Below are 27,067 nucleotides of genomic sequence, written 5' to 3'. Positions count from 1 at the left end.
TTTAAAATTTACCACAGGGTTAGCCAAAGTGCTGTACAATGGGCAGGTTAAAAATAATACGAGAACCAAGCAAACACAACACAACACAAACAGAACACGATAAAAAATAAATAAATAAAATATAAAAAAACATAAAAACATAAAAACAGGTTCACAGCAGGTGCATTATGGGGCGCCATTGCAGGATGGGTATCACTCAGTGTTAAAAGCCATGGAATAAAAGTATGTTTTTAAGAGAGATTTAAAAACAGGAAGAGAGGAGGCTTGTCTAACACTCAGAGGTAGGTCGTTCAATGGGAACAACGAGAAACCTTTGAAGGGGCCGCAGATATGAGGACCTCCCCCAACCCTGGGTGACCGGTGCAATGGATGCCGAGTGGATACAATTAATAATGTGAGAGTCCAGTCCACAGTGGGGCCAGCAGGGGATCCTCTTGAATAAAGTGGTCCACCCTGGATCCTTACTTGGAACAGGTACTCTTCATATATTATGTATATCCTACCCCAAAAGGGACACGCGGAAGAAAATGGATGGATGGATATTATTTGCGCACCATTGACTAGTGATGCACCCAAAATTTGGACGCCGGAAAAAACGTTTGTTCACGTATGCACTTGCTGACTGGCTGGCTGTTCTGGGCACACAAATGACGTAGCTTGCCCATAGATGATGTAAAAGTTGCATTCAGGTTGCATTTCCGTTTAGACTGCAGTCACACTTTAAAAAATCAGATTCTAAGCAGATCCAAACTACCTTCTGATTTCAGATTTGAAGCACTTTGGAGCTTTTAGACTGTGTCACTCCAGGGCAAAAAATTCAGATTTGGTGGACAGTGATTGATGTTTTCCCAACCCAAGATGTTTGATGTAGTTTATCATAAGTACGTAACACACTTGCATGGACTGAACACTTAACATCTGCTTAATCCAAATTTAGTATATTAGTTGTTTTTACTGGCTATGGTCATGACCTCTTCATCCACATTTCTCGGTAAGAAGGTTTTAATTCTAATAATCCTCTCGTGAAGCCTTATTTATTTGCAGCCGTGCACTCAGGTTGCGTTTAAACCTTAGCAGGAAATGCCTGAGTTGAAATGGCATTATCTGGGTGGAACTCTCACGTGGTTTACTGGAGCTCATGTGGACCTTGATTCAGTAGGATTGTTGATTGCTATTGGTTCACTCCCCACAGGATAAACAAAGGCCATCTTCATTTCCTATTGTTACTAAAATGGGCTCAGCTTGAGTAGGTCCTTCCAAAAATTGCAAGCGTTTTTGGCAAGTTGCTTTGGGATAAAAGGGCATTGCTGGGTGCGTTAACAATTCACAAGTCTGTTTGAAATATTTCTGTGGGATTTAGAAGAGCTCTGTTGAGGCTTCCAGTCTTTCACCTTTTTGCTAACTCCTTTTCAGCCACAACGTCCAATTATACTTAAAGGTTCTCTCCTGTGAAAATTTCATGCGGCTGTGTAAAACAATGATACAATTAGAAGCCACAATCTTTCATTTACAGTTTTCTGCCCACTCATGGGGGAACAAAAAGCTTGGCCAAGTCACTTTACAACTAAGGCGTGAGAGGTGAATGCCTGTACGAGGGTTCAGTGCTTTTTCTCATTTTATCTCCAGAGTCATGTAGCTGGACTCCGGCCATCGCCAGCAACCCTTTCTCTCATTTCTTCATAGAGTGGATGTTTGTGTACAAACTGCTTCAATTCTACAGATATATCTCAGACATCTCATACGCCATACTCTATCAACCCTATCTATATCAAGGATGCCAAGGCATGAGCATCATGGGATTCCGCTCACATTGTCTTCAACAGCTATAAACAAACCACTCAGATGTTGCAGTGTTTGATGAAAACATGCTTAAGTGTCCCTTGAAAGTAAGACCCCGGTCTAAACCTTTTTAGAAAGACAGCCAAAAGGGGTTGAATCGTGACTGCAATGATACACAACCTTTATGCGCTCTTGTTATTTAAGTCACATCCCAGCCCCCACCGTCTCATTGGTGCACGCCCTCCCAACACCTCTCTGCCTGCCAAGCACGTAGGGGAGGCAAGTCATCCAGGACGAGAGTGGGCTCCGTCCCTGCAGAGAATCACAATGAGAATTTCGCTACTGTCCTTCCCAGAGCACTGCTGCAGTACAGTCGCACAGAAAACCTCCTGACGCAAACTAGTCCATTCTGGTGTTTTCCTAACGTAATGTATTTCAGAAAAGTTAAGAAGACCACATTGGGTGTCCTCGTTTTTTTCCACATGAGTAATATGGTGATTGAGCACCCTTTGCTTGTTTACCTGTTTCCTGGAAAACTGAACACTCTTATTGCTCGTTTGTGAAAACATTTTATGGAAATCAAAGATGGCCATATGGCTTAAAATCTATATCGCAATATATATTGCAACTTCCTGCTTTTACAGTATAAATCATGTAAATGATAAAAAAAAGGCTTGCAAAAGGCTCCTAACTTAGCTGCTGACATATGCGGTAATGTTAGGGATGATGTTTGATAAGAATTTATCAAGTTCGAGCCTATTATCGAATCCTCTTATCGAACCGATTCCTTATCGATTCTCTTATCAAGTCCAGATAGGTTGTTGTATATGGAAAAAAAACACACATTTGGTTTAACAAAAGCTCACTTTTATTATATAAGAAAAAAATAAAATCTAATAAATAAATATTGACTGTTGCCCCCCTAAAAAAATTAAATAAATAAATATTGACTGTTGTTACCCAAAGTATATTAATTGGGATTTTTAAGTAAAACAAATATATACAGTAACACAAAAACAACCTGTCTCTGTGATCACTGTAGGTGTATAAATAATACTATAGTGTTAAATAAAATCAGTCCCTTGGGCACAAAACTGAAAATAATACAGCTCTCCAAAAAGTGCACTTCTGCTGCTATTTGACATAACTGTTTGTTATGATGCTTTGACATTTTTGCACTTTATTTCTTTATTGAAAGAAAATTCTATGAAGAGAAAAGTTGTTTGCAAATGTGGTTACAATGCTAAAAAATGAAAAGTTAAACCTAAAAAAAGAAATACACTTTATTGAGTTAACATTATTTCTTTATAGGGGGAAAGATGTGATGTTATGAGCTCGGAATATAACAACTACACTACCAAGCATGCAACGGGAGTGACGAACATGCGCGGTAGCCCCGAAAAGTGTTGTTGCATGTCGTCACCCGGCAGCTAAGAATGAGGTTATGAGCACGCTGTGAAAGTAAACGTCAAGAACTCAGCCAACACGCCTCGTCTGCATTATTTATAATTAGACAGACAACATATATACAGTGTGATTTTGTTTTGTTTACTAGGAAAGAAAAACAAAAGTTAAAAAAGGGAGATGTCATATATATGTACAGTATGTGCTGCGGTTGGTTTAAGAACGTTGCGACAGCTGCCGTAAAGGAGGTGCGTTGCTACCCTTGTTGCTATGTTTCCGGTTGGTCGTAAAAGTGTTCGTCATGTGTTTGTACCCTGCTCAAATCTCTCAGTAAAGTTATTCATTGGATTATACCTTTTGTTTTGAACTTTATTACACCTTGGAGCGCTTTTTCCGGTGCATTGTTTTTCCTGCTTTCGCTATCTGCCTAATGACTGAGCTACGTGACGTCATTTCTTGTGATGTCTCACGGGGCATTTCTGGTCCCAGGGATTTGAATAAAGAAGCAACTCTTTTTCTTTACTATAGTGGTCTCAATAACTGGTACCGGTTCTCAAAAAGGGATTCGAGTCCGAGGACTCGGTTCTTTTCTTATCGAACAACCGGGAAAACCGGTTTCGAGTATCATCCCTAGGTAATGTATTGTGTTATTTTCAGTTGTATTATTTTCTCAAAACTATTATTGATATACCGTATTTTCTGGATTATAAGCCGCTACTTTTTTTCCCCAAGCTTTGAACCCTGCGGTTTATACAAAGGTGTGGCTAACATGAATTTTTGTATGCTAACGGCTAAATTATTGAAGTGATTGAGCAAATAAATCAAAAGATGTAGCAAAATGATCCACTTTAAGAAACTGTTCAGACTCAGTGTTTACAAAGTACAAGGAAAAAGAATCCTGCTCAACATCTTGTACCTTATTTAAAAAGGAGAACAGCTTATTCATCTCATAAAGGATGAATAAAGACATCAATGACTTTTCTGTTTAGTTTGATTACCCGTTTTGCTGCCGTGTTACAGGCACCATTTGGAAACAATTAAGGTAGGTAAATAAACATTTACAACATCATTCTTTTTATATATCTGCGGCTTATAGTCCGGTGTGGCTAAAAATATATGAACAAAATATTTTTTTAGCGGTTGTGTCCTAAATATTGGTGTGGCTTATGGTCTGGATAATACAGCACATTCTAATTTAATCTTAATATCTGGTTACTTTCTGTTGTAACATGGTTCTATCTACACTTCTCAGAAAGGGATCATATTGTAATTTTTTTTCTACATTTAAAACACTTCCTTGTGATCTACATAACATGTAATGGTGGTTACTTGGTCAAAAATGTGCATAGATTATGTTTTAAAGACCATTTTCAAGCCACTTTCTGAACGTCTCTTCAGGATGCACCGTTTTGTGGGCGGTCTTATTTACGTGCCTCCACTTCAACTGCGTCTTCTCACCTTCATCCATGTTGTAGTTTTTAGTGCTTCCATATTGAGTCTACCGACAGATATAAGTTAGAACTGTATGCTACTTTGTATTAGCCATGGCAACAACGGAGGATGCATGTGCATGTATGTGCCAGTCTGCCCCAAAACAAAAGGATGTAGAAAAAGAAGGAGCTGTTTGACTACAGCATTGGACTACAGTGGCGGGCTTGCACAAAGCACTTTAGGTAAATTTTTACCATGTATGGAGATAGCCGCTGGCGTTACATTTGGGGGAAAATGTCACAGGTTGTGCAAATTCCAAATGGCTCGTTCGGAGGAAGGATGAAGGAAGGCAAGATTTTTCACATTTCAAATTTTTGGGATTTATGCAGATACCAAACATAGGTGTGAATAGGTAAAAAAAAAAAAGTTGGTTTTGCATAATAGGTCCCCTTTAAAATATATTAAGCACTTATCCTTCTGTTGTTTGGATACTTTACTTTAGTTTTGGGAGATATTACAAATGTGGTTATTGATCCATAATCCAGATCCATTTATTAAAAATCGAAACACAGATGTGTAGTATTTCCAAAGAGCCGATTTAGTATTTTTGAACAGAGGTAAAAGTTCAGGGGACTAGCCTAAGCCATTAGCCTGCAGAGCTGTGCAAAGGGAGTGGTCCTATTATTGCTGCTGCAGCCACACGCTAACCTTTCAATTTTGCTTGAGCCAAAAATGTTTCAGAGTGGCTGTCCAGAAACCTCAGGGGTTCCAGATACAAATCCTGCCATCATTGGGCAAGAAACTTTACCCACTTTGCTCCCAGTTTCGCTCATATTGATGTATGAATGAATGAATGGTGGTGCGCTAATTGCCAGCCATTTTTCTGTCAGTCTAAGCCTGGGCAGATGGGGCTACAAATGTAGCTTACCACCACTAAAGTGTGAATGTTGAGCGAATGAATGATGGGTTCTCTGTTTTCACTGTAAAATGCTTTGAGTGTCCAGAAAAGTGCTATAAAATCCTTTATTATTCTGTAGGGATGGTATCAATGAAAATTTTAGTGGTTTTAAATTGTCACTTTTTAATAATGAGGTATATCTTAAAATCCAGTTAACGGCCCATGCCTACTCCAAACAAGCACATTTTTCCTGGTAACACCATCACAAAATCGGGTTTTGGCAGTCTTGTTTTGTTGATAAATGCCTTTTGACCAAAAGCAGAAAGCGCAACTCATTCAGTGGCTGAAAAGTCGGTGCATCACCACAATGGACCAAAACACTGGATATGTTGTCACAAAATGTGCCCATTAGTGATGAGCAACATGGCCAAAAATCTATATTACGATATACTGTATATTGCAGCTTCCTGCGATAATGATATCACAAATTCAATATATTATTTGGTATGTATATACCAACACATGATAAATACAATAATAGAACCATTTTAGATTGTGTTACAAGGCCACATAGTTTAAGCTGTTGACCCATGTGGTAAGATTGTGTAATTTCTGGTTGTGTTATTTTCTCAGAGCTATTATTAATGTACTTGCTATTTTAATGTTAATAACTGGTTACTTTCTGTTGTAACATGGTTCTGTCTACACTTCTGGTAAAAAGTAATAAGCACTTAGTCTTCTGTTTTTTCAATAATTCACATTAGTTTTGGGTGACAAATGTGGGCCAATACCAAGTAGCTACAGGGGCAGTATTAATCATACCTATCCTGATAGTTAAAATTTTCAATATAATTTAATTATTATACAACACAGGATGGCGTTGTAACAATATCGAATAAATATTTAAAGGATTTCATACTATTGGCTCTTATTTAAATCCTTTGTTTACCCATAAAGTCCCCCTGTATCCAGGGATTTTTTCCCCTGACTTTGTAAACAATAACAAAAATAAAAAATTATTTTTTGATAATGAAAAAAACATCTATCTAACCACTGAAGTATGAACCACTTACTGACACTATATTTGGTATCGTTAATGTTAATATTTGTATCGATTCCCCCACGTCTGTTTACATTCAAGAGCTTTAGCATAGCAGTTATTGAGTTAACGATTAGCATATCTTCCTACGGTGTGTACTTTAACATGTTTAGCTACTCCTCATCCTACATTTATGATACTTGTGGGAAACTTATTTTTTTGCTGCCATGGCGGCGAGAATTGCTGACTTAGAAGTAGCCTAATTTATGGATGGACGTTAGCTGCTAGCTCTTTAGCAAGGATGTGACATTGCATTGAGGATGCGTTCATTCACTGACCACAGCTAGCATTTGTCATCAACAGTGATGGGCAAGGTACTTGGAAAATGTAGTAAACCAAACTCTGGATTAAATGTACCGTATTTTTCGGACTATAAGTCGCAGTTTTTTTCATAGTTTGGCCGGGGGTGTGACTTATACTCAGGAGCAACTTATGTGTGAAATTATTAACACATTACCGTAAAATATCAAATAATATTATTTAGCTCATTCACGTAAGAGACTACACGTATAAGATTTCATCGGATTTAGCGATTAGGAGTGACAGATTGTTTGGTAAACGTATAGCATGTTCTATATGTTATAGTTATTTGACCCTTACCATAATATGTTACATTACCATACCAGGCACGTTCTCAGTTGGTTATTTATGCGTCATATAACATACACTTATTCAGCCTGTTGTTCACTATTCTTTATTTATTTTAAATTGCCTTTCAAATGTCTATTCTTGCTGTTGAGTTTTATCAAATAAATTTCCCCAAAAAATGCGACTTATACTCCAGTGCGATTTATATATGTTTTTTCCCTTTATTATGCATTTTCGGCCGGTGCGACTTATACCCCGGAGCGACTTATAATCCGAAAAATACGGTAGCTAAACTACAGGAGAAGCTATGCCCAGAAAAATGTAGCAAACTACAATAGAAGCTACACAGCAAAAGTAGCTTGCTACATCAACACTACATGATAAATTAACACTCATTAGCTCCACGGACTACGATGAGGTGGCGACTTGTCCAGGTTGTACCCCACCTTCCGCCCGGGTGCAGCTGGGACAGGCTCCAACACCCCCCGACCCCGAGAGGGACAAACTGTAGAAAATGGATGGATGGATAGCTCCACGGATCCCCATTTGAAAAGATACGCCAGTGACCCCCACAGGAGGAGATTTATAGATATTACGGCTCTATACAACTTCACAAGGCTCAGTGGCCTTGTGGTTAGAGTGTCCGCCCTGAGATCGGTAGGTCGTGAGTTCAAACCCCGGCCGAGTCATACCAAAGACTATAAAAATGGGACCCATTATCTCCCTGCTTGGCACTCAGCATCAAGGGTTGGAATTGGGGGTTAAATCACCAAAATGATTCCCGAGCGCGGCCACTGCTGCTGCTGCTCACTGGTTGAACCAGGGGATGGGTCAAATGCAGAGGGTAATTTCACCACACCTAGTGTGTGTGTGTGACTCTCAGTGGTACTTTAACTTTAGCAGTGATTATCATCCCCCATTTCAATTTCAAGGACGCCCAGTTTGTCATGCATTAAAGGCCCACCTCAGAACTTACAGCTTTGGTTGATTTTGGCGATGCCAGTGAACCAAAGGTAGTGTTTTGCCTGAAGGAAGATCACATTTCCCATGAGGACTAGCGCATATAGTGTCAAACTGACAGAATAATACCACAATGATTCAGTATTACTGAGCTTTCCACAGTAGGAACCTACATATTTTACTCAAACTTTATATTTGCGGTTTGCAGTCATTACATTGTTTTTTTCTTTATACAGTACTTTTTTATTCGTTGTGTGGCTGGTCATGCTGTTTATTGTTACAACGCAAATTTCCGATAGCTAAAATTAGCATTATCATTTTGATTTGAGCATCAAAAGTTGCTCACAAGCCCAGCAGGAACAGAGCAAAGGCAGCATCAATTGGAAATTCCTCCTCATCTTTGAGCTCACGTCAGCGGGTGAAAGCCAGGCCAATGTTGATCCTTGATCGTCCTTTTATCTGGGTAGCCTCCCCGTTTCTTGTTTTTGTCTCCTCAGGCAAAACTTTACATTTCTTTGGTTGTTTTACAGCTTAGATAAGAAGGAACATCCCTTGAGTGTATGTCAGGAGTGTCAAACTCATTTTAGATCGGGGGCCACATGGAGAAAAATCTACTCGCAAGTGGGCCGGACTGGTAAAATCACGGCACGATAACTTAAAAATAAAGACAATTTCATATTGTTTTCTTTGTTTAAAAATAGAGCAAGCACATTCTGAAAATGTATAAATCATAATGTTGTTGTTTTTTTGTTTTTTTACACTTACATGTCGCGGATAATAGCATTCTATCTTTATTTGTCATTATTTATACTTTCTGAATAAATTATATGATAATGTTCATCAGTCAACTCATTGGTTTTAATTTTCAATCTATCAAGATAAAAAAAATTATCAAAATCAAATTACAGGATGTTATTTATGTAGTTTATTCATTTTCCTCAACTTGTGCACTAACATCATGTGGTTTATTTATTCTTACATATGTAGTATAATCTACAAACATACAAATAATTACTATTGCGACTTCTGGTGGACACATTTATAACAGCAGTTTCTTCCATTCAAAAATTTCGGCTCATTTTTATACGTAGCAAACTCATCCCGCAGGCCGAATAAAACCTGTTCGGCCGCGGGCCGTGCGTTTGACACCCTGGGTGTATGTGACCCGGTAGAAGTTATGTTGTTTTGGGTGCGTGAGCTTGTCAGACAATGTGCAACTGCTCTTCTGACAAATATACAGGTGTGAATGAAAACTAGATTGCACTAGAAGTAAGTATCTTAGATTTTTTTGTCTGGAATAGGAGTGTGAAGGTACCCTAAGTGTGTTGACTTGTCTGTAACAATGCACAGTCACTACCTACATTGAACCTACATCTTCACGTCATTAAAGGGATTCATAAGGCAGCTGCCCTGCCTCAAGAGGGGTGACAACTGCCTCTGTGCTCTTTGTAGTGAGCAGAAAATCTGTAGGGGAGCAGCAAGTGTTCATAAAGCGCAAACCAAAGAACCCTCCTTTTATTTTCACCACGGCTGACTAATGTCGGCTGAAATTTCCTAGGCTGACTTAAAGCATGTCAGCATTGTCAAACTGCTGATGGATGATGAGCGTTGCCATGGTACTGCTTCTCTGCGGTACACCTCATCAATCCCCTACTGACCAGAAGCAAAACCTTGTGTAGTCTCCCACTGGCCAGACAGCGATTGAATTTCTTGGATATATCTGTTCCTTGACATTCAAAAGACCTAATGTGGTAAAAGTTAAATAGCACCTTAAAAAAGGGGGAGAGATGAAACAACAAACAAACCCAGGGGTAAAAGGTTGCTTATAAACTTGTTGAAAGTTTTCCCTAAAGCATGTGTGTTTATGGGTCCCTTTTCCCACAAAACATCGTTTTTAACATTTGAATATTTGAACACACTAAGCTGTGTGAAGCTGAACATTTCTAATGTAGTTTGAGCGAGATTAGTAGGAGGTATGGAGACGGGTACCTTTCACATTTGAATCAATACCGGTACTGAACGGTACCAATTTTTGGTACTCGTGTGTGTTCCAATGTGTTAATGAATGTTAATTGTTTTATAAAAAAATATATTCATATATATTTTATATAACAGTCATCTTTTTTTTGTTTTTTTGTTTCTCATTTGCAAGTACTGTACAGTACTGTATCATAAAGTAGACTTGGCATGCAGTTGCAATTCCAAGACGTTGTATGGCAGTATTGTATAGACTACGCTATACGGAAGTAGTTTTTGCCATTAAGTTGAATGTGCCAGTCTTTTCCTTTGTTGAGTCTTACAATGTGTAATGTAATGTGTGTAACTGTAAGTATTGCCTTTATTGCACTCCAGATGTTTGATTGTAACATCTTAATATCGCCATATAAAACCACAGCGGCTACTCTGTAGCATGTCTATGGCAAATCCAATTACTACATTATTCTAAAAATATTATCGAGCTAGCAATTTTAAAAAGTGGAGCGTTACTTTTGAGCAGCTTATCTTGCTTTGTTGGCATGAAAAATTGTAACAAAACCTGGAAACCGTCCGCTCTGAGTGCTTAACTGGTTGTTTGCTGGCCAAGTGCTTGAGCTGGTACTAAGGCTGCAGCCAGATATGACATCACGTGCAATAATGGAATCGAAATATGGCACTGTTTGATTTTACGTGAATTGGCACCCGGTACGGACTTCGGTCTTTGCCTATAAAAGTACCTAATTCGGCACTCATCCTATTAGGAGGTAAAAAAAAATCATACATTCGTGCAAGCATTACATTATACACTGTTATTTTGTTGAATATATGACTTTTCTTTTAAAACCATTGTAAATTTAAAGGTAGTCATTCTTTTTCTTCTTCTTTTTAGCTCCCAAAACAGAGGACCACCCCAAGACTTGCAATCCTAAACAGTTTGTGTGTATGGACCAGGAGACATGTATCTCCAAAGGCTGGCGCTGTGACGGGGAAAAGGACTGTCCAGATGGCTCAGATGAATCACCAGACATATGTAAGTGCACATAAGTAGTTTTTTATCATATATATATATTTTTAATTTTTTTTTTTTTTTTCTGATCATAAGCAGGTGTGGTCCTATTATCAAGCTTTGTTTGCACCTTGTTGTTTTGTTTGACTTATTTAGTACAGTACACATTTTTGCGCTCTTCTATTGTAAAAAAGGCCCTAAAACGTCTGGCCCGAACCGTCCCCCTTTGTTGTACCCTTTTATCCTAATTATATGTTTGTCTTTTGAAGGACAGAAAATATTTACTACTGACTTTGTTTTCCATTTTACGAATGTAGTCGAATGACCAATACACTAGATTTTGTTGGAAGTGGGGCTGGGCTAATTGATTATATGATCGTGATCGATGATCGTTATTACTATATGATCAGCGGTTGGCATATTAACTCGATCAAACATGACGGAAATGTCCATGACAACAGCTAATCAGAGTCAACCTCCTAATTTGAAAATGAGAATATTTATATTTTTAAATTGTCCTCATTATCCCCCATCAGGCAATTTGTTTATTTTTGGTCTTGTGTCACTGCACAAACACTCAGGACTGTGTTCACTGTCTTATGTTTTGTCTTTATTTTATACATGTGTTTACAGATAACTAAAAACCTTAGATATTTTTTTTATTTTCATCTTTAATTTGATTTATTTCCTCAGTATGTTAATACAAATTGGAATAAGTCTTTAGTTTTTTAGTACACATGCTTTAAAACTGGCAACGTTAAAAACAATATAAAAAATGGTGATATTAATCAAGAAAAACTTAATCACGATCACATTTTTTGCCATATCGCCCAGCCATTGTTGGATGGTAGCTAAATAAAATTAACCACTTTTAGAGCACTTTCGCAGAATTTGAAAAACATTTTCATTAAGACATTCAGGCAAATCTCATACTTAAGTTCGTTTGAGTTGTTGTAAATATAGTAGCTTTACAGTTAAGCCCACTATTTTGAGTGCAATATGGTTTTGATTGGTGACAGATGTACAGTGACAAATGTATTAATTAATTTTAGAGCTGCACAATTAATTGACATCGAATCAACATGGAGGATTTAATTACTACAAGTTATTAATCGCAAGAGGATGAGGTTTTTTATTTTTCTCTCCTCCATCATTCAATTAGAATCAGAAATATTGAACCTTGTATCCTTGGCCTACTGACCAATCAAAAGTGGTTACAGCAAACAGTGTTGTGTGCACTGCAGTCAATGTGCTAATAACAAACACTATTTGTGTGTGGCATACGTAAACCCAAATATTTTAAAAAGTAGATTATTGGATATTGTTCTAATGTGTGGCAACTTGAGACAAAAATATGTTGTTTGACAGTCTAAAAGTGACATGACTTTTTTTTTCAACCATCATCCTATAAAATTGCAATTAGCTTTTTTCTCAAAACCATGCAACCCTAATTGAGTTTCTTGATTGAGTCTTTCTTTCATTTAGAATTTTGAAAATGAAGAAACCTTTTGCACCATTCTAAAGGACTCTAGTCACTTCTTGCATCACTTCTATAACAGAGGTGCCCAGACATTTTGTTTCCAAGGGCCAAAGTGAAAATGTAGCAATGGGCCACAGTCCAAAAGAAAGTGCATCTCTATCCTCCTTCAAAACCGCACTAAGAGAAAACCTCCAGGCAATTACAACCCTAGACTAACACCCTCCCTCCACCACATCCCACCTCCCCGGATTGTAAATAATCAAATGTATATACTTGTTCTTATGCTTTCTGAACTCACTATGTTCACTGCTCGCTGTACATATCCTACGAAGTCAGACCTACACTGTTACAATGTCCATTTCTCAGATTATATAATTGTTGATGACTGAAGTGCTGATAGCAACCAAACCTAACCCCCCCGCCCCAACCCCCTCCACATCCCATCCCCCGGATTGTAAATAATGTAGATAATTCAATGTCTATACTCTGATGATTAACTTGTGTGATGACTGTACTATGCTGATAGTATACATTTGTACCATGAATTGATTAACGTGGACCCCGACTTAAACACGTTGAAAAACTTATTTGGGTGTTACCATTTAGTGGTCAATTGTACGGAATATGTACTGTACTGTGCAATCTACTAATAAAAGTTTCAATCAATCAATCAATCAATCCAAACCCAATGATTTTAAGCATATAGTTGAACCATGAATGACGAGTTTAGCCCTATACCGCCATATTTAACAGATTGTTACTTTCAATTTATGGCAACTGGTAGCTATCATGCCATCAATGATTGTGCGAGCTTGAAAGAGATCAGTATGAATATCTATTACATTTGTATTGAGGAAGGTTTTAATAGTTTTGGACTGTTGTAGGATTTTTGAGTCAACACCAAATGGCATAGGAAGAGTTGTCTTCACCCTGTAAGAACACATACTTGATATGAATCTCATTCACCTAAGTGTCCCTAACAAGACATTTCTATTTATTTTGAAGCGCCTATTATAGTAAGACATTTTACCTCTGTTTGACTTTGAGGAGACAATTGTTGAGATATTCTAATTTTGTCCTGAATAAGAGACAAGGTATTGCCCTTTCCAGGAAGGACACGGGCTCCCAGTGTGTGCTCTGGCTCATCTGCTGAATTATAGCTCTAATTATGCAGCACAGTGTTCAGGGATGTGTCAGCTCGTGTCTGGACTCTTGCTGGATATCTCAGTATGTTTACATGCACTAAAAAACACAAATTATTCCATGCGTTCGGTCAAAACCAGTCTTTAAGACTTACGTAAACACCTTAAATAGATTGTGTTTGAATGCTTTTAAAGATCGGATTAACATACCTAGATTATGCAATGTTGAACCAGTTACCTCTTGCATATAAAGGTAGTCAGAAGTCCTCTGATCACGAATGACTTCCGGTTCTCAGACGCTGTGTAAGTCAAACTTTTGTGTGAACTCATACCTAAATTAACACTTAAATCACTCACACTGTCCACAAAACACACAGAGAACATACAATATTGTAATTAAAAACATTCAATACAAACACTTTCAATGATGCATTATAAATCATGCGTCTCAACTATGTAGTACAAGGTTGTGGCCAACTTTAAAATGTAACTTAGACCCAAAGACATTGCTAGGAACACGTGGCAAGATGCTCATTTGTTCCCATCATTTTTCACCTGAGGAACGAGGATTATGGTAAATTAATCATATAAACACAATACAAGTCTTGAACACAAGTTTTGTGCTGAATGCTATATATCAGGGGTCACCAACCTTTTTGAAACCAAGAGCTACTTCTTGGGTACTGATTAATGCGAAGGGCTACCAGTTTGATACACACTTAAATAAATTGCCAGAAATAGCCAATTTGCTCAATTTACCTTTAACTCTGTTATTATTAATAATTATTGATATTTACACTTAATTGAACGGTTTTAAAGAAAAGAAAACACGAAAAAAATGACAATTAATTTTGAAACATAGTTTATCTTCAATTTCAACTCTTTAAAATTCAAAATTCAACCGAAAAAAAGAAGATAAAAACTAGCTAATTCGAATCTTTTTGAAAAAATTTAAAAAATAATTTATGGAACATCATTAGTAATTTTTCCTGATTAAGATTAATTTTAGAATTTTGATGACATGTTTTAAATAGGTTAAAATCCAATCTACACTTTGTTAGAATATATAACAAATTGGACCAAGCTATATTTCTAACAAAGACAAATTATTATTTCTTCTAGATTTTCCAGAACAAAATTTTTAAAAGAAATTCAAAATACTTTGAAATAAGATTTAAATTTGATTCTACAGATTTTGTAGATTTGCCAGAATCATTTTTTTGAATTTTAATCATAATAAGTTAGAAGAAATATTTCACAAATATTCTTCATCGAAAAAACAGAAGCTTAAATGAATAATTAAATTAAAATTTATTTATTATTCTTTACAATAAAAACAATACATTTACCTGAACATTGATTTAAATTGTCAGGAAAGAAGAGGAAGGAATTTAAAAGGTAAAAAGGTATATGTGTTTAAAAATCCTAAAATCATTTTTAAGGTTGTATTTTTTCTCTAAAATTGTCTTTCTGAAAGTTATAAGAAGCAAAGTGAAAAAATTTATGAATTTATTTAAACAAGTGAAGACCAAGTCTTTAAAATATTTTCTTGGATTTTCAAATTCTATTTGAGTTTTGTCTCTCTTAGAAGTAAAAATGTTGGGCAAAGCGAGACCAGCTTGCTAGTAAATAAATACAATTTAAAAAATAGAGGCAGCTCACTGGTAAGTGCTGCTATTTGAGCTATTTTTAGAACAGGCCAGCGGGCTACTCATCTGGTCCTTACGGGCTACCTAGTGCCCGCGGGCACCGCAATGGTGACCTCTGCTATATATTAACAACGTTTGCACAAGCACAAAAGCTATGAGCAGATGACACGACTGCTTTCTGCTCCTGGGAAAAACACAGGAAGTAATAAAAACTGTGCAGGTAGAAATGAACAAACTAAAAAAGATGGTTTGATAAAAACAGATTGTCCTTGAATATACACTACCGTTCAAAAGTTTGGGGTCCCCCAAACAATTTTGTGGAATAGCCTTCATTTCTAAGAACAAGAATAGACTGTCGAGTTTCAGATGAAAGTTCTCTTTTTCTGGCCATTTTGAGCGTTTAATTGACCCCACAAATGTGATGCTCCAGAAACTCAGTCTGCTCAAAGGAAGGTCAGTTTTGTAGCTTCTGTAACGAGCTAAACTGTTTTCAGATGTGTGAACATGATTGCACAAGGGTTTTCTAATCATCAAATAGCCTTCTGAGCCAATGAGCAAACACATTGTACCATTAGAACACTGGAGTGATAGTTGCTGGAAATGGGCCTCTATACACCTATGTAGATGTTGCACCAAAAACCAGACAATTGCAGCTAGAATAGTCATTTACCACATTAGCAATGTATAGAGTGTATTTCTTTAAAGTTAAGACTAGTTAAAAGTTATCTTCATTGAAAAGTACAGTGCTTTTCCTTAAAAAATAAGGACATTTCAATGTGACCCCAAACTTTTGAACGGTAGTGTACGTAGAACTAAGATAATGCTATTTCGAAAAGATTTGAAAAATAGTCAATTTAAAATAGAGGGTGTAGTCATATGTATATTCAGGCTGAAAAAATATAGGGTTCTGGATCCTTATTTGTCCCAAATAAGTTGTCGTTGGCTCTCACAAAGTCTGCCATGATCAACAGTAGGGCTTTTTGTTGACGGAATTAGTGTTTGTTGCTATGCGCTCTGTGAAATCACTGTGCCCAGGAAAGAAGTTACAGTAATGCATAAATGGACCTAAATACAATAAAAATTTGATGTTATCATGAATGTGCCTGCTACTACATTACATACTGTATAGACTTACAGCATGTATATAAAACTTTGTTGGAGGTTTTTGGACGTTTTTTTGAGGGCTTAGGCGGACTAGATTGTATCCCCATTACTTGCATTGCTTGCTAAGCAAACAAGCACATGTTCTAAACCGAATAAACCACCCCTTACTGGCCATAAACCAGAAGAGCATGTCTTATACTTGGGGGACATAATAAAGTGCAAAAAGCTAACTAATTAAGAAAGTTCATATTCTCTGCCCTGACATACTGTAGTTTTTGTGTGAAACTTATGTATAGGTTGTATTCAGTCACGCGACTTTTGAAGGGAAGTTAACGATGTGGTGGGATACCAAACCAACATGGATACAGACAGAGTGCAACATATCTGAGTACGCAAGGGCCCTATATCTTCTCGCTAAAAGCAGATACGCGCAAAAAACAACAACTATGCAATGGAATCTATCCCTATACGTTATCAAAATAGGATTTGTCAAGTTATATCAAGGATTATCCGTCCGTCACGTTCCGAGACATGTCGAACTATCTGGTGCGCCTTATATAGCCCTAAATCACAAGTGTCTCAAAGGGCTGCACAAGCCACAACGACATCCTCTGCTCAGATCCCACATCAGGGCAAGAAAAAACTCAACCCAATGGGATGACAATGAGGAAACCTCTGAGGATCAAGATAAACCAAAACAGATGGCATTTGAACACACAATAAAACGTTACCAACACTCAGAGAGATGTGGAAAGTTATGTTATCTGTTACACCCGAGGGCTTTTACTAGTGACAGCTATTAGCATTCTTTTGCTTTCCCCACTGTTACTACCTGACCTGTACCGGAAGACCCAAACGCTGCCTTGTTGGTTTTAAACACACTATAAGAGGACTTACTCTAGGATTGAACGTAAACGTGCTGCTATTTTTACTAATTTTTGATTAAAAAGACACATCAAAAACGGCATTGCGACACTCCCACCAGCGTGCGTCAATGACATCCAGCTGTTTTGGATACAATCGCTGTTGAACCTCCAGCTCATGGGACATCTTTGACAAGCAAGACTTTTTGCTTTGTGTCATAAGAAAGATGCAACATAATCTAATGTTTTTAATCAATTTTTAATGACAGATCATTGAGTGACCTTATGTGTGTTGTAGTGTTGTCCTGATACCAATATTTTGATACCGGTACCGGCAGACCGGTACTTTTCAGAGGCGGTATAGTACCGAGTATGATTCATTAGTATCGCGGTATTATACTAATACAGGTATACCGTACAACCCTAGTGTGTTGGTTCCTTTTGTGGAGATGGAGCCGTGTGCAGCAAAACTAACGATAAAGGTGAAGTTATAACACTGAAATGCCCTCAGGAAGAGGTGCTTTAAGACATTGCTAGCTAGCTAGCAGCTAACATCCATCCGCAGTCGGCAGTGTTTTAGCTACTTCTAAATCACTAATCCTCGCCTCCATGGCGACAAATAAAGTACATTTCTTACAAGTATCATCCCTGCAGGACGAGGAATAGCTAAACATGCTTCACTACACACCGTAGGAGGATACAACAGCTCAACAGCGTCACCGCTAACAAAAGCTATCGCGCCTGAATGTAAACAAATGCCATGAGTGGATCTACACCTGACATCCACTGTAATGATACCAAGTACAATAGCGTATCGAGTCGATACTACTATGATTACATCTATATTTTTAATCGTCAAAAAATATTTTTTCCTTTATTTAAAATTCATATTATGTTTATTAACTCAGTAAATATGTCCCTGGACACATGAGGACTTTAAATATGACCAATGTATGATCCTGTAACGACTTGGTATCGGATCTATACCTAAATTTGTGGTATCATCCAAAACTAATGTAAAGCATCCAAACAACAAAAGAATAAGTGATTATTACATTTTAACAGAAGTGTAGATAGAACATGTTGAAACGGAAAATAACCAGATGTTAACAGTAAATAAACAAGTGGATTAATAATCAATTTTTACAGCTTGTCCTTCATAATTTTGACAAAATAATAGAATGATAAATGACACAATATGTTACTGCATACGTCAGCAGACTAATTAGGAGCCTTTGTTTGTTTACTTACTACTAAAAGACAAGTTGTCTAGTATGTTCGGTTGCAATAAGAAACACATTTTTAATGTACCGTAAGATTTTTTGTTAAAATAAAGCCAATAATGCCAATTTTTTGTGGACACCTTTATTTAGAAAAGTATCGAAATACATTTTGGTACCGGTACCAAACTATTGGTTTCGGGACAACCCTAGTGTGTACTAATGTTAAAGACAATATACACTTCATTGCACATGTATCACTATATTGATGACTAAATGTGTTATAATTCCACAAGAGTTTTTTAGCGGCACACGCAAGTCTGTGCACTTTTGCCATTCAAGGGGTTTCCTTGGCTCCTTGTTAGTGTGCGCTAATTTTAGAAATAATGTACATATCACTGCACATGTAATATATCACCATGTTGCTGATTAAACGTGTTGTCATTCCACGAGTGTTGGGTTTCAGCAGCACAGGTGGGTGTACACACTTTAAACATGAAAAAAAGATTCATAATTTTCTGAGGGCTTTGTGTAAGTGCAGTCTGGTTTTAAAGATAATGTACATTTGTATGTATGGTATATCAAAATAAACATTATAATAACCAAGGTGTAATGCCACTAAGTCAGCTGTGGCTGCTTTTCCAGGCTTCTGATTGGACAAAATGTGCATGACAGCAGGTGCATGCATTTGTGTGTAGACATAGACAGTTTTAAAACTTGTGTGAGTAGAGATCGTTCTAACCCCAGATATGCGTTTTTGAAACTATCCGTGTTCATGTGGACATGGCCTTAGTACATGTAAACGTTGTGACGGATCCCAATGACAATCTCGAACCAACCTCTCACATCTGTTCTTCGCTGTAAACTCTCCAGGTTTATGACAAGTTTACTGTCAGCTTTTGCCACGCCTTACATATGTCATGCCACAAGCACTATTTCAATGGTCTGACAAGTAGAGACAGGTGGATGATACTCTGCTTTAAAGGTCTTGTTAGTGTCGGTGAAAAAAGTTTAAGTGGCAGGACACGATCCCATGATGCATACTTTCATTCTAACCAACTAAGACGGTTGGTGGTTTTCAGGGAGGAGAAAAGAACTGCTACAGTCCACATTTCGTATATTCTGTCATAGGGGTGTAACAATTAATCGATTACAAAAAAGATGTGTTTTTTATTCTGTTGTTTCAAATAATCGAATGCAACTAATACAAAATTTGATAAAATCTGGACTGCATGGAGTGACCGGAACTTTGAACACATGGACATAGTTTCCACACGGCCGCTGCAATAGAGCACACATGAGTTTGGTGGTATGCATGCGTGCCGTGATGTGTGTGGCAGGGAACAGCAGAGTTTATTTAACTATTTATTTTCATTATTGCACACGTTAAAAGTGCCGTTTTTTTTTATAACAAAAAGAATAAAGGTTTTGGTAATCATATTTTTATTTATTTAATTAAGCTATTTTCCCTAAAATACGCATTGAAGGTATAACGTGGGTTTTATTTTCATTATTGCACACGTTAAAAGTTCAGTTTATTATAACAAAAAGAATAAAGGTTATGGTAATCATAATTATTTTATTTAATTAAGCTATTGTCCGTAAAATATCCATTTAAGCTTGTAACCAGTTAATCCTTTAATGGAACTAACTAATCGGTGGATTACTAAAATAATCGGTAGCTGCAGCTCTGATTCGATTAGAAGAAAGGTTTGGTTTATATTCTGTTAATTCAATTAATTGTTTTATGAGTTCAACTGATAACATTGGATACATTTCAGACCGCCCGGACTACCTAGAACACTACATATGCAGAAATAGTTTCCACACGGCTGCGGTGTGTGGGTGCCGTGATCTGAGTGGCATGAAAAAGCGAAGTTTTTTTCAAAAGAAAATGTATTAATGCAAGTTGATGACGTGCATTTATTAGAATAAAAGAATAAAGGTAAGCACAAAAACAAGCACACAAATTGTGTTATTTAACAATTTCCCCTAAAATACACATTCAGACTATTGTGTTCTACCCGATTGATGGATTCTTAAAATAATCGATTGTTGCAGCCCTATTCTCGCTAGAATAGCTGAATCAAAAAGTCTATAGATATTAATACACAGTTTAAATTGACAGTTGAAATACATTATTTTATTTGGATTATTTTATTTTGATACATATTTGTGCAATTTTATGATTAATTCATTAAATAGAATGGGTGACAACAAAAATGTATTCGTAGTTTGTCTGTAGCTGCCTTATAACTCTGCGTTTTTTTTTTTGTTGCTTTATTGCCGCAGCCACCTGAAGGCAGTTGAACAGGTGTGTAACAAATGTTTTTAAACACACACTTCAGTTTTATTTTCTCAAACATTAGCTAAGGTACCTCGATGTCCAAAATACGACCTAAACAGAATTCCTAGTTTTTGTGTTGCTGTAGTCCGACAAGATTAAAGTCTGTCGCTCACCTAGGCTCCAGCAGTTGCCCCTTTCTGCTAAGCAAATGAACTGAATGAATTGTCCAAGGTACTAATATAATTTTGCCACAGACAATAGTGGGATTCATCTTCTGCAATGACGAGCTGGAGAGCACCATCAAGATACGCTCTGCTCAATTAGCTTCTTCCCATGCCTGTCACTTTACTCTTCTGTTCATGAGGCAGCCATGATAATTACCTCTTACTGCAATTAATGCACTTTTTCTTGTGTGTAACAGGCTTGGCCTAACTGCCACAGTGGCAGACAGCTAAACTTAAACTGCAGTTGTTTAATGCATCAGCCCATTTTAATGTGAGCAGGAAAACGGAAGCGCTTGAGCAGAATTAATTTGAGACTGCATGGACGGAGACATAGGAGTTTGGAGGAGATGGTTATTTAAAGTCCTGCTGTGACTCAGAGGGATGGAAAAGTAGTTTTCCTTTTTAACCTAAGTGGGCTACATACAGTCTGAAACTGTTTTCAATTCATCTGGTTGGACTCTCCTTAATAAGTCAGCTCGTAAATCACCTCTGATTGGTGCTGTAAAGATACAAGTGGGCCATATATCATTATTATCTATTTGGGTCAACAATGGATGGAGGGGAATCTTTTATTTAGGAAAAAACCAGGAGTCATCCAATAGACATTATTGCTTTAAATGCTCCTTAATTTTAAAAAGTAGTTACATTTAACTGAAAATGTATTTTTACTGCAGTCTGAATTTGAGTTCCTGTCTTGTCTGTTACAGTTAATGGGAATTAGTATTCAGTACTGGCACGATTACGCAACATCTCTAGCTCAAGTTAATGACTAACTACAGGCCAACAGGTTTCAGAAAAGTGAGGATTTTATTTGAAAAATATTTTACTTTGCTTTGTCATTGTTGCAAGAGCAATTTATCAATCAGGGATTACCAACTTCCGGGTTAAACACGTTTAAGGGATCAAAATATAATATATTTTTTATACATTTAAACACTTCCTTGTGGTCTACATAACATGTAATGGTGGTGCTTTGGTTCAAATTTTGCATAGATTTAGTTTTACTGACCATCTTTAAGCTGTTTTCTGGCAAAGCCTTCCTCCAAGCCAATCCTCCTTCAACTGTGTCTTCTCCGTCAGCCATGTTAGTTTTTAACGCTTTTATATCTAGTTTACTGACAGACATAAGTTAGAATTATACGCTACATTTTATATGAAATTGCACCAGCGCAGGATTTTCGCTAGCATGTGCAGGTACGAGCCAGTCTGCTCCTCAACAAGAGAATAGAGAAGAATAAGACTTTGGACTACATCTAAATAAAATGGTGCAAAGCTCTTGGGGTGAACACTACCATATATGGAGATATCTGCTGATATAACTGAGTCAAAATACGTCACTAAAGTCTGAATGGCTAGTTTAAAGCAAGTTTGGAAGAAGAAAAAAATGTTTTATTAATATCTCCGCCATGCCTTCATGGTTGGATTTCATATTTTTTGGGACTTTTGGGGATCGCAAATACACAAAAACAGGTTCCAACAGGTATGAAAAGTTGGTTTTGCATACTAGGACCCCTTTGAGTTAACACAGACCTATGCGTATCTCATAAGAGTGCACCCCTCACATTTCAGACTTTAGACAACAATGGTTGTGTTGACTTGGGCTGCAACAATTAGTCAACATAATCAACATTTATTATTGTCGACGAGTTGCTTTATACAATTTTTAATTGCTAGATCGCCAGGAATGTTCATGTTTACAGTGTTGTTTCTTTAGGCAAATAATTGCAGCTAAATAACCCTAACCGTACTGGATAACTGCATGTCATGTTTACAGGACATCTTGCACTTTAAGTCTGTTGATTTATTTTCCACTGCTGTTATATGCGTTGTGTAATAAAGTAAACCATTTGTTTCTCAGTAATATGTTTATTTTTTGGAAATCTAATAGGTTTAAAAAAATGAGTTTAAATCAAGTTGCGGACTCAACATGAAACTCAAACGTGAACAGCAGATCATAAGACTTAGACTTAAACAAACTTTATTGATCCACAAGGGAAATTGTTCCACACAGTAGCTCAGTTACAAAGCATGGAAAGGGAAAGGATAATGCAGGTATAAAGTAGACTTTATCAATCCATATAACACGTCACAGATGACGTCACGCTAACATCACGTGACACCTCTGAGGAAGGCTGCAGAAGCAAGATAGCCGAAACTTGTCATGTACAAAACTTTACCTTACTAGCCTATATAAATCAAACATTTATAAATACACATTAGTAGGCTAAATGAACCTCTTCAATATAAAGTAGACTAAAAATGTACCATAGTAGCAATATAAAATATAACATATATGTAATATTTACATATTATATATAGTATATAATATGTACTGATATATTGTTTTATTATATTATATTATATTTTATATGATATATACAATATAAAACAAAACCCAATTACCATGTATAATATTACAGTATTAAGCTATAATGTATAACCTATAATTTGACTAGTTGACTAATCAAAAATATCAACACTGACTAGTCGATAATAAAACAATCATTAGTTGCAGCCAGAGTGTTGACTAATTTTCAGTAAATAAAACATATACTGCAATGTACAGTAAGCTGTACACTGACTACTTCAAACTATATCTAAGTTTACTTCCTTTTAGTCTGTTAGTTATGTGAGATACTATACACTTACTTACATTTTATTTTGTAGTAATTTTGAAGTAAAAGATCAGTCGATCATTTAATTAAATAGTTATAAAGGAAAATCCTGTTATAAATCACTCACTGTGCAGCCCACTGGAGCTTTGTGTTTCTACTTTTCCATTCTAATCATCACACAATAGTGTCGTGGCTAAAACTTGGCAAGGATGGTAGCTAATTTAGCTGAAGCACCAGTGTGTGTTTTTTAATCCCCTCTAAATGCCACCTGTTTTGTTTCTGATGATAGTGCTGCCAGAGTGCTGGTGTATGTGTGCTTGTGTCTGCTGAGGCTCTTTTGATCTGCACCTCTGCTACCTATTCTGGAAGAAAGTGTACTGTCCTAGTACCCAGCAGCACACTGTCTGGACACTTAATTGCCTGTCATTTCCCAACCATGCATGTGGGCTGTAATTACCTGTAAGGCAATAAAAGACACAGTAGCGGGGTTTTAACATGACATCACCTTAGGAAGTGATGTCAGGCACCACAGGAATCAAGTGAGAACTCTCACAGGAGGACAAGGTGAATGTTTTGGTCAGCTTTGTAGCCTGAAGCCGTTAGGGCCTCCCCTCCTATAAACTTCTGTTTACAGGTGTGACTCTGTCGTCCTCTCTCAGAGGCTGCACTGACTTCCCCTTACTCTGCCTTCAATTGGTTTCACTTACGTTCAGCCATAGGGCGCAGGGAGTGGTTAACAAGCGTACCTGGGGCTGAAGTTTATGTGCTGGATTTTACTGTGAACCTGCTCTGTGCAGGATCTGCACTTTTTATGCACTTTAGTTCCAGCTGCTTTTGTCGTCCTAATTCTATCTCCTGTAGAGATTAAGTGACATAAAGGACAAGGTGTTCTTGTCATCCTTGATGGTCGGATGGGTTATGGTGTATTTATTTCGAACATGCATACAACTGCAATGTAATAAATCACATATTTCCAGTTTTTCATTACAGCATGTCGAAATAGGAGTATGAGGAAGCATAGTTTATTTAATCCTACCCAGTTTTTAACACATTTGTTTGTACTCAATTTGTCATACCACAGTAAATAAAGCAATACATGAATAAAAATAAATTAATGAATATCAGTAAGTAAATAATAACTAAATGCATAAATAAACAATAAATAAAGTTCTCATAAGTAGTTAAGTAAATTCTGGTTCTCATTATGAGATGAATGTGAGTGTGAATGTTATCTCTCTATCTGTGTTGGCCCTGCTATGAGGTGGCGACTTGTCCAGGGTGTACCCCGCCTTCCGCCCGTGTGCAGCTGGGATAGGCTCCAGCACCCCCCGCGACCCCTTAAGGGACAAGCGGTAGAAAATGGATGGATGGATGGATTTTGAGATGAATAAGATTAACACATTTTTTGATAAAGCTCAATGTTGGAAATGACTTCACAATACGTATCACTGTACTTGAGTCACGATAGGATAAAGTATTGTGATATTTTGATATCCATCCATCCATTTTCTACCGCTTGTCCCTTTCGGGGTCGCGGGGGGTGCTGGAGCCTATCTCAGCTGCATTCGGGCGGAAGGCAACTATATAGATAAATGCATCCTTTTCAACCCGTGGCTTTATACTGTAGGTTGGGTAATTCTTCAAAAAAATATATAATCAAAATAAAAATATAAAAGGATTAAAAAATAAAAGGTGTAAAATTTCATAAAATCGGTTTAAATGAAAGTATATTACCAAAGTATATATATGAAATAATATATAATGTCTAATGAAATGTATTTTTCGTCAAGTGAAATGATGCCAACAAGTGCAACAGTAAATGTTTAAAAAGTGTGAATTAATGCAATTTAAAGTTTCAATTTAGTTTTTTCATAGAAACAAGGTATTTTTTTCTGGCTGAAATGGGTATGAGAATAAACTTCATACCGTGGTTCAATTACTTTCAGTCTTCTCAGCAACTGAAAACAACTTTAAATGCTAAAAAAATATAAATTGCATTTGTGATGGCATTAGCTCAATCTATTGATTGAACCTGTTTGCGTGCATGATCCGGCCTGCTGGCCGTATGTTTGGCAACCCTGGACTAGACATTGTGTAAGTCTTTGTATTTATGAACATAGTTATGTAACTGTGGGATTTCCTGAACTTTAATTTTTTATTCGATTACTGAACTAACCTTCGCACAAACAGCCTTGTCCTTGTTGATGTTCTTCACGTTCAGCTGAAAATGCAGTTCCCCAAAATGTAGCATTTTTTGTAGTTTGTCATCGGTTTCGGAAAAAGGATGGGAATCTCCTTGGATATTGTATATCCACATTACAAGTGCCCCATGCACATGCCAGAAAAATGTTTTTCTGGCGTAAACAGCAATTTTACTGATTTTCAGCATCTGTCTCATAGCTCGCACCTGATTGTTTGTGGGACAGCTTGGTTTAAAGGTGAGGAAATTTACAGATTCTCCGATGCATCACCATTACAACGAGGGCGATTCTGAATCGTTGGACAAATGTCCAAATATTGATTATGTATGTTGAATAAAGTAATACAGACAGTTCCTAAATACTGCATTAATGCTATTCTCTAAATGCTAGTTTTACATGTAATTCTAGCTAACATAATATTAAAGGCCTACTGAAACCCACTACTACCGACCACGCAGATGAAATCTTAACATTGCAACACATGCCAATACGGCCGGGTTAACTTATAAAGTGCAATTTTAAATTTCCCGCCACACTTCCGGTTGAAAAAGCCTTCGGAGGATGACGAATGCGCGTGACGTAGCCCGGGGAACAGAGGTATGCCTTCCCCATTGAATACAATACAAAAAAGCTCTGTTTTCATTTCATAATTCCACAGTATTCTGGACATCTGTGTTGGTGAATCTTTTGCAATTTGTTTAATGAACAATGGAGGCTGCAAAGAAGAACGTTGTAGGTGGGATCGGTGTATAGCGGCTGGCTGTAGCAACACAACAAGGACTACTCACTTGGATAGCAGACGCACTAGCCGATGCTAGCCTCCCACCGGCCACCGCACGGCTGATCGGGTGAAGTCCTTCGTCGCGCCGTCGATCGCTGGAACGCAGGTGAGCACGGGTGTTGATGAGCAGAGCAGATGAGGGCTGGCTGGCGTAGGTGGAGCGCTAATGTTTTTATCATAGCTCTGTGAGGTCCGGTTGCTAAGTTGATAAGTCAGCCTTCGCGTCGTTAGCAACAGCATTGTTAAGCTTTGCCAGGCTGAGATCTATTAACCGTGTAGTTACATGTACATGGTTTAATAGTATTGTTGATCTTCTGTCTATCCTTCCAGTCAGGGATTTATTTATTTTGTTTCTATCT

General features: G+C 37.2%; 1 protein-coding gene across 2 annotated transcripts in view; it reads left to right on the top strand.

The window, feature by feature from the left end:
- The window catches only part of LOC133653629 (low-density lipoprotein receptor-related protein 1-like), a 223,583-nt gene that overhangs the window by 30,425 nt on the left and 166,091 nt on the right, over positions 1-27,067 (top strand). For both annotated transcript variants that reach the window (XM_062053123.1, XM_062053124.1), the window contains exon 2: positions 11,026-11,166. In XM_062053123.1, the coding sequence (XP_061909107.1) occupies positions 11,026-11,166 (141 nt within the window). The remainder of the gene's footprint in view (positions 1-11,025; positions 11,167-27,067) is intronic.

The sequence above is a fragment of the Entelurus aequoreus genome, linkage group LG07 (genome assembly GCF_033978785.1).
Source record: "Entelurus aequoreus isolate RoL-2023_Sb linkage group LG07, RoL_Eaeq_v1.1, whole genome shotgun sequence".
Classification (NCBI taxonomy): domain Eukaryota; kingdom Metazoa; phylum Chordata; class Actinopteri; order Syngnathiformes; family Syngnathidae; genus Entelurus; species Entelurus aequoreus.
The sequence above is the reverse complement of the archived record's forward strand: the minus strand, read 5'-3'. Positions and strand labels throughout refer to the sequence as shown.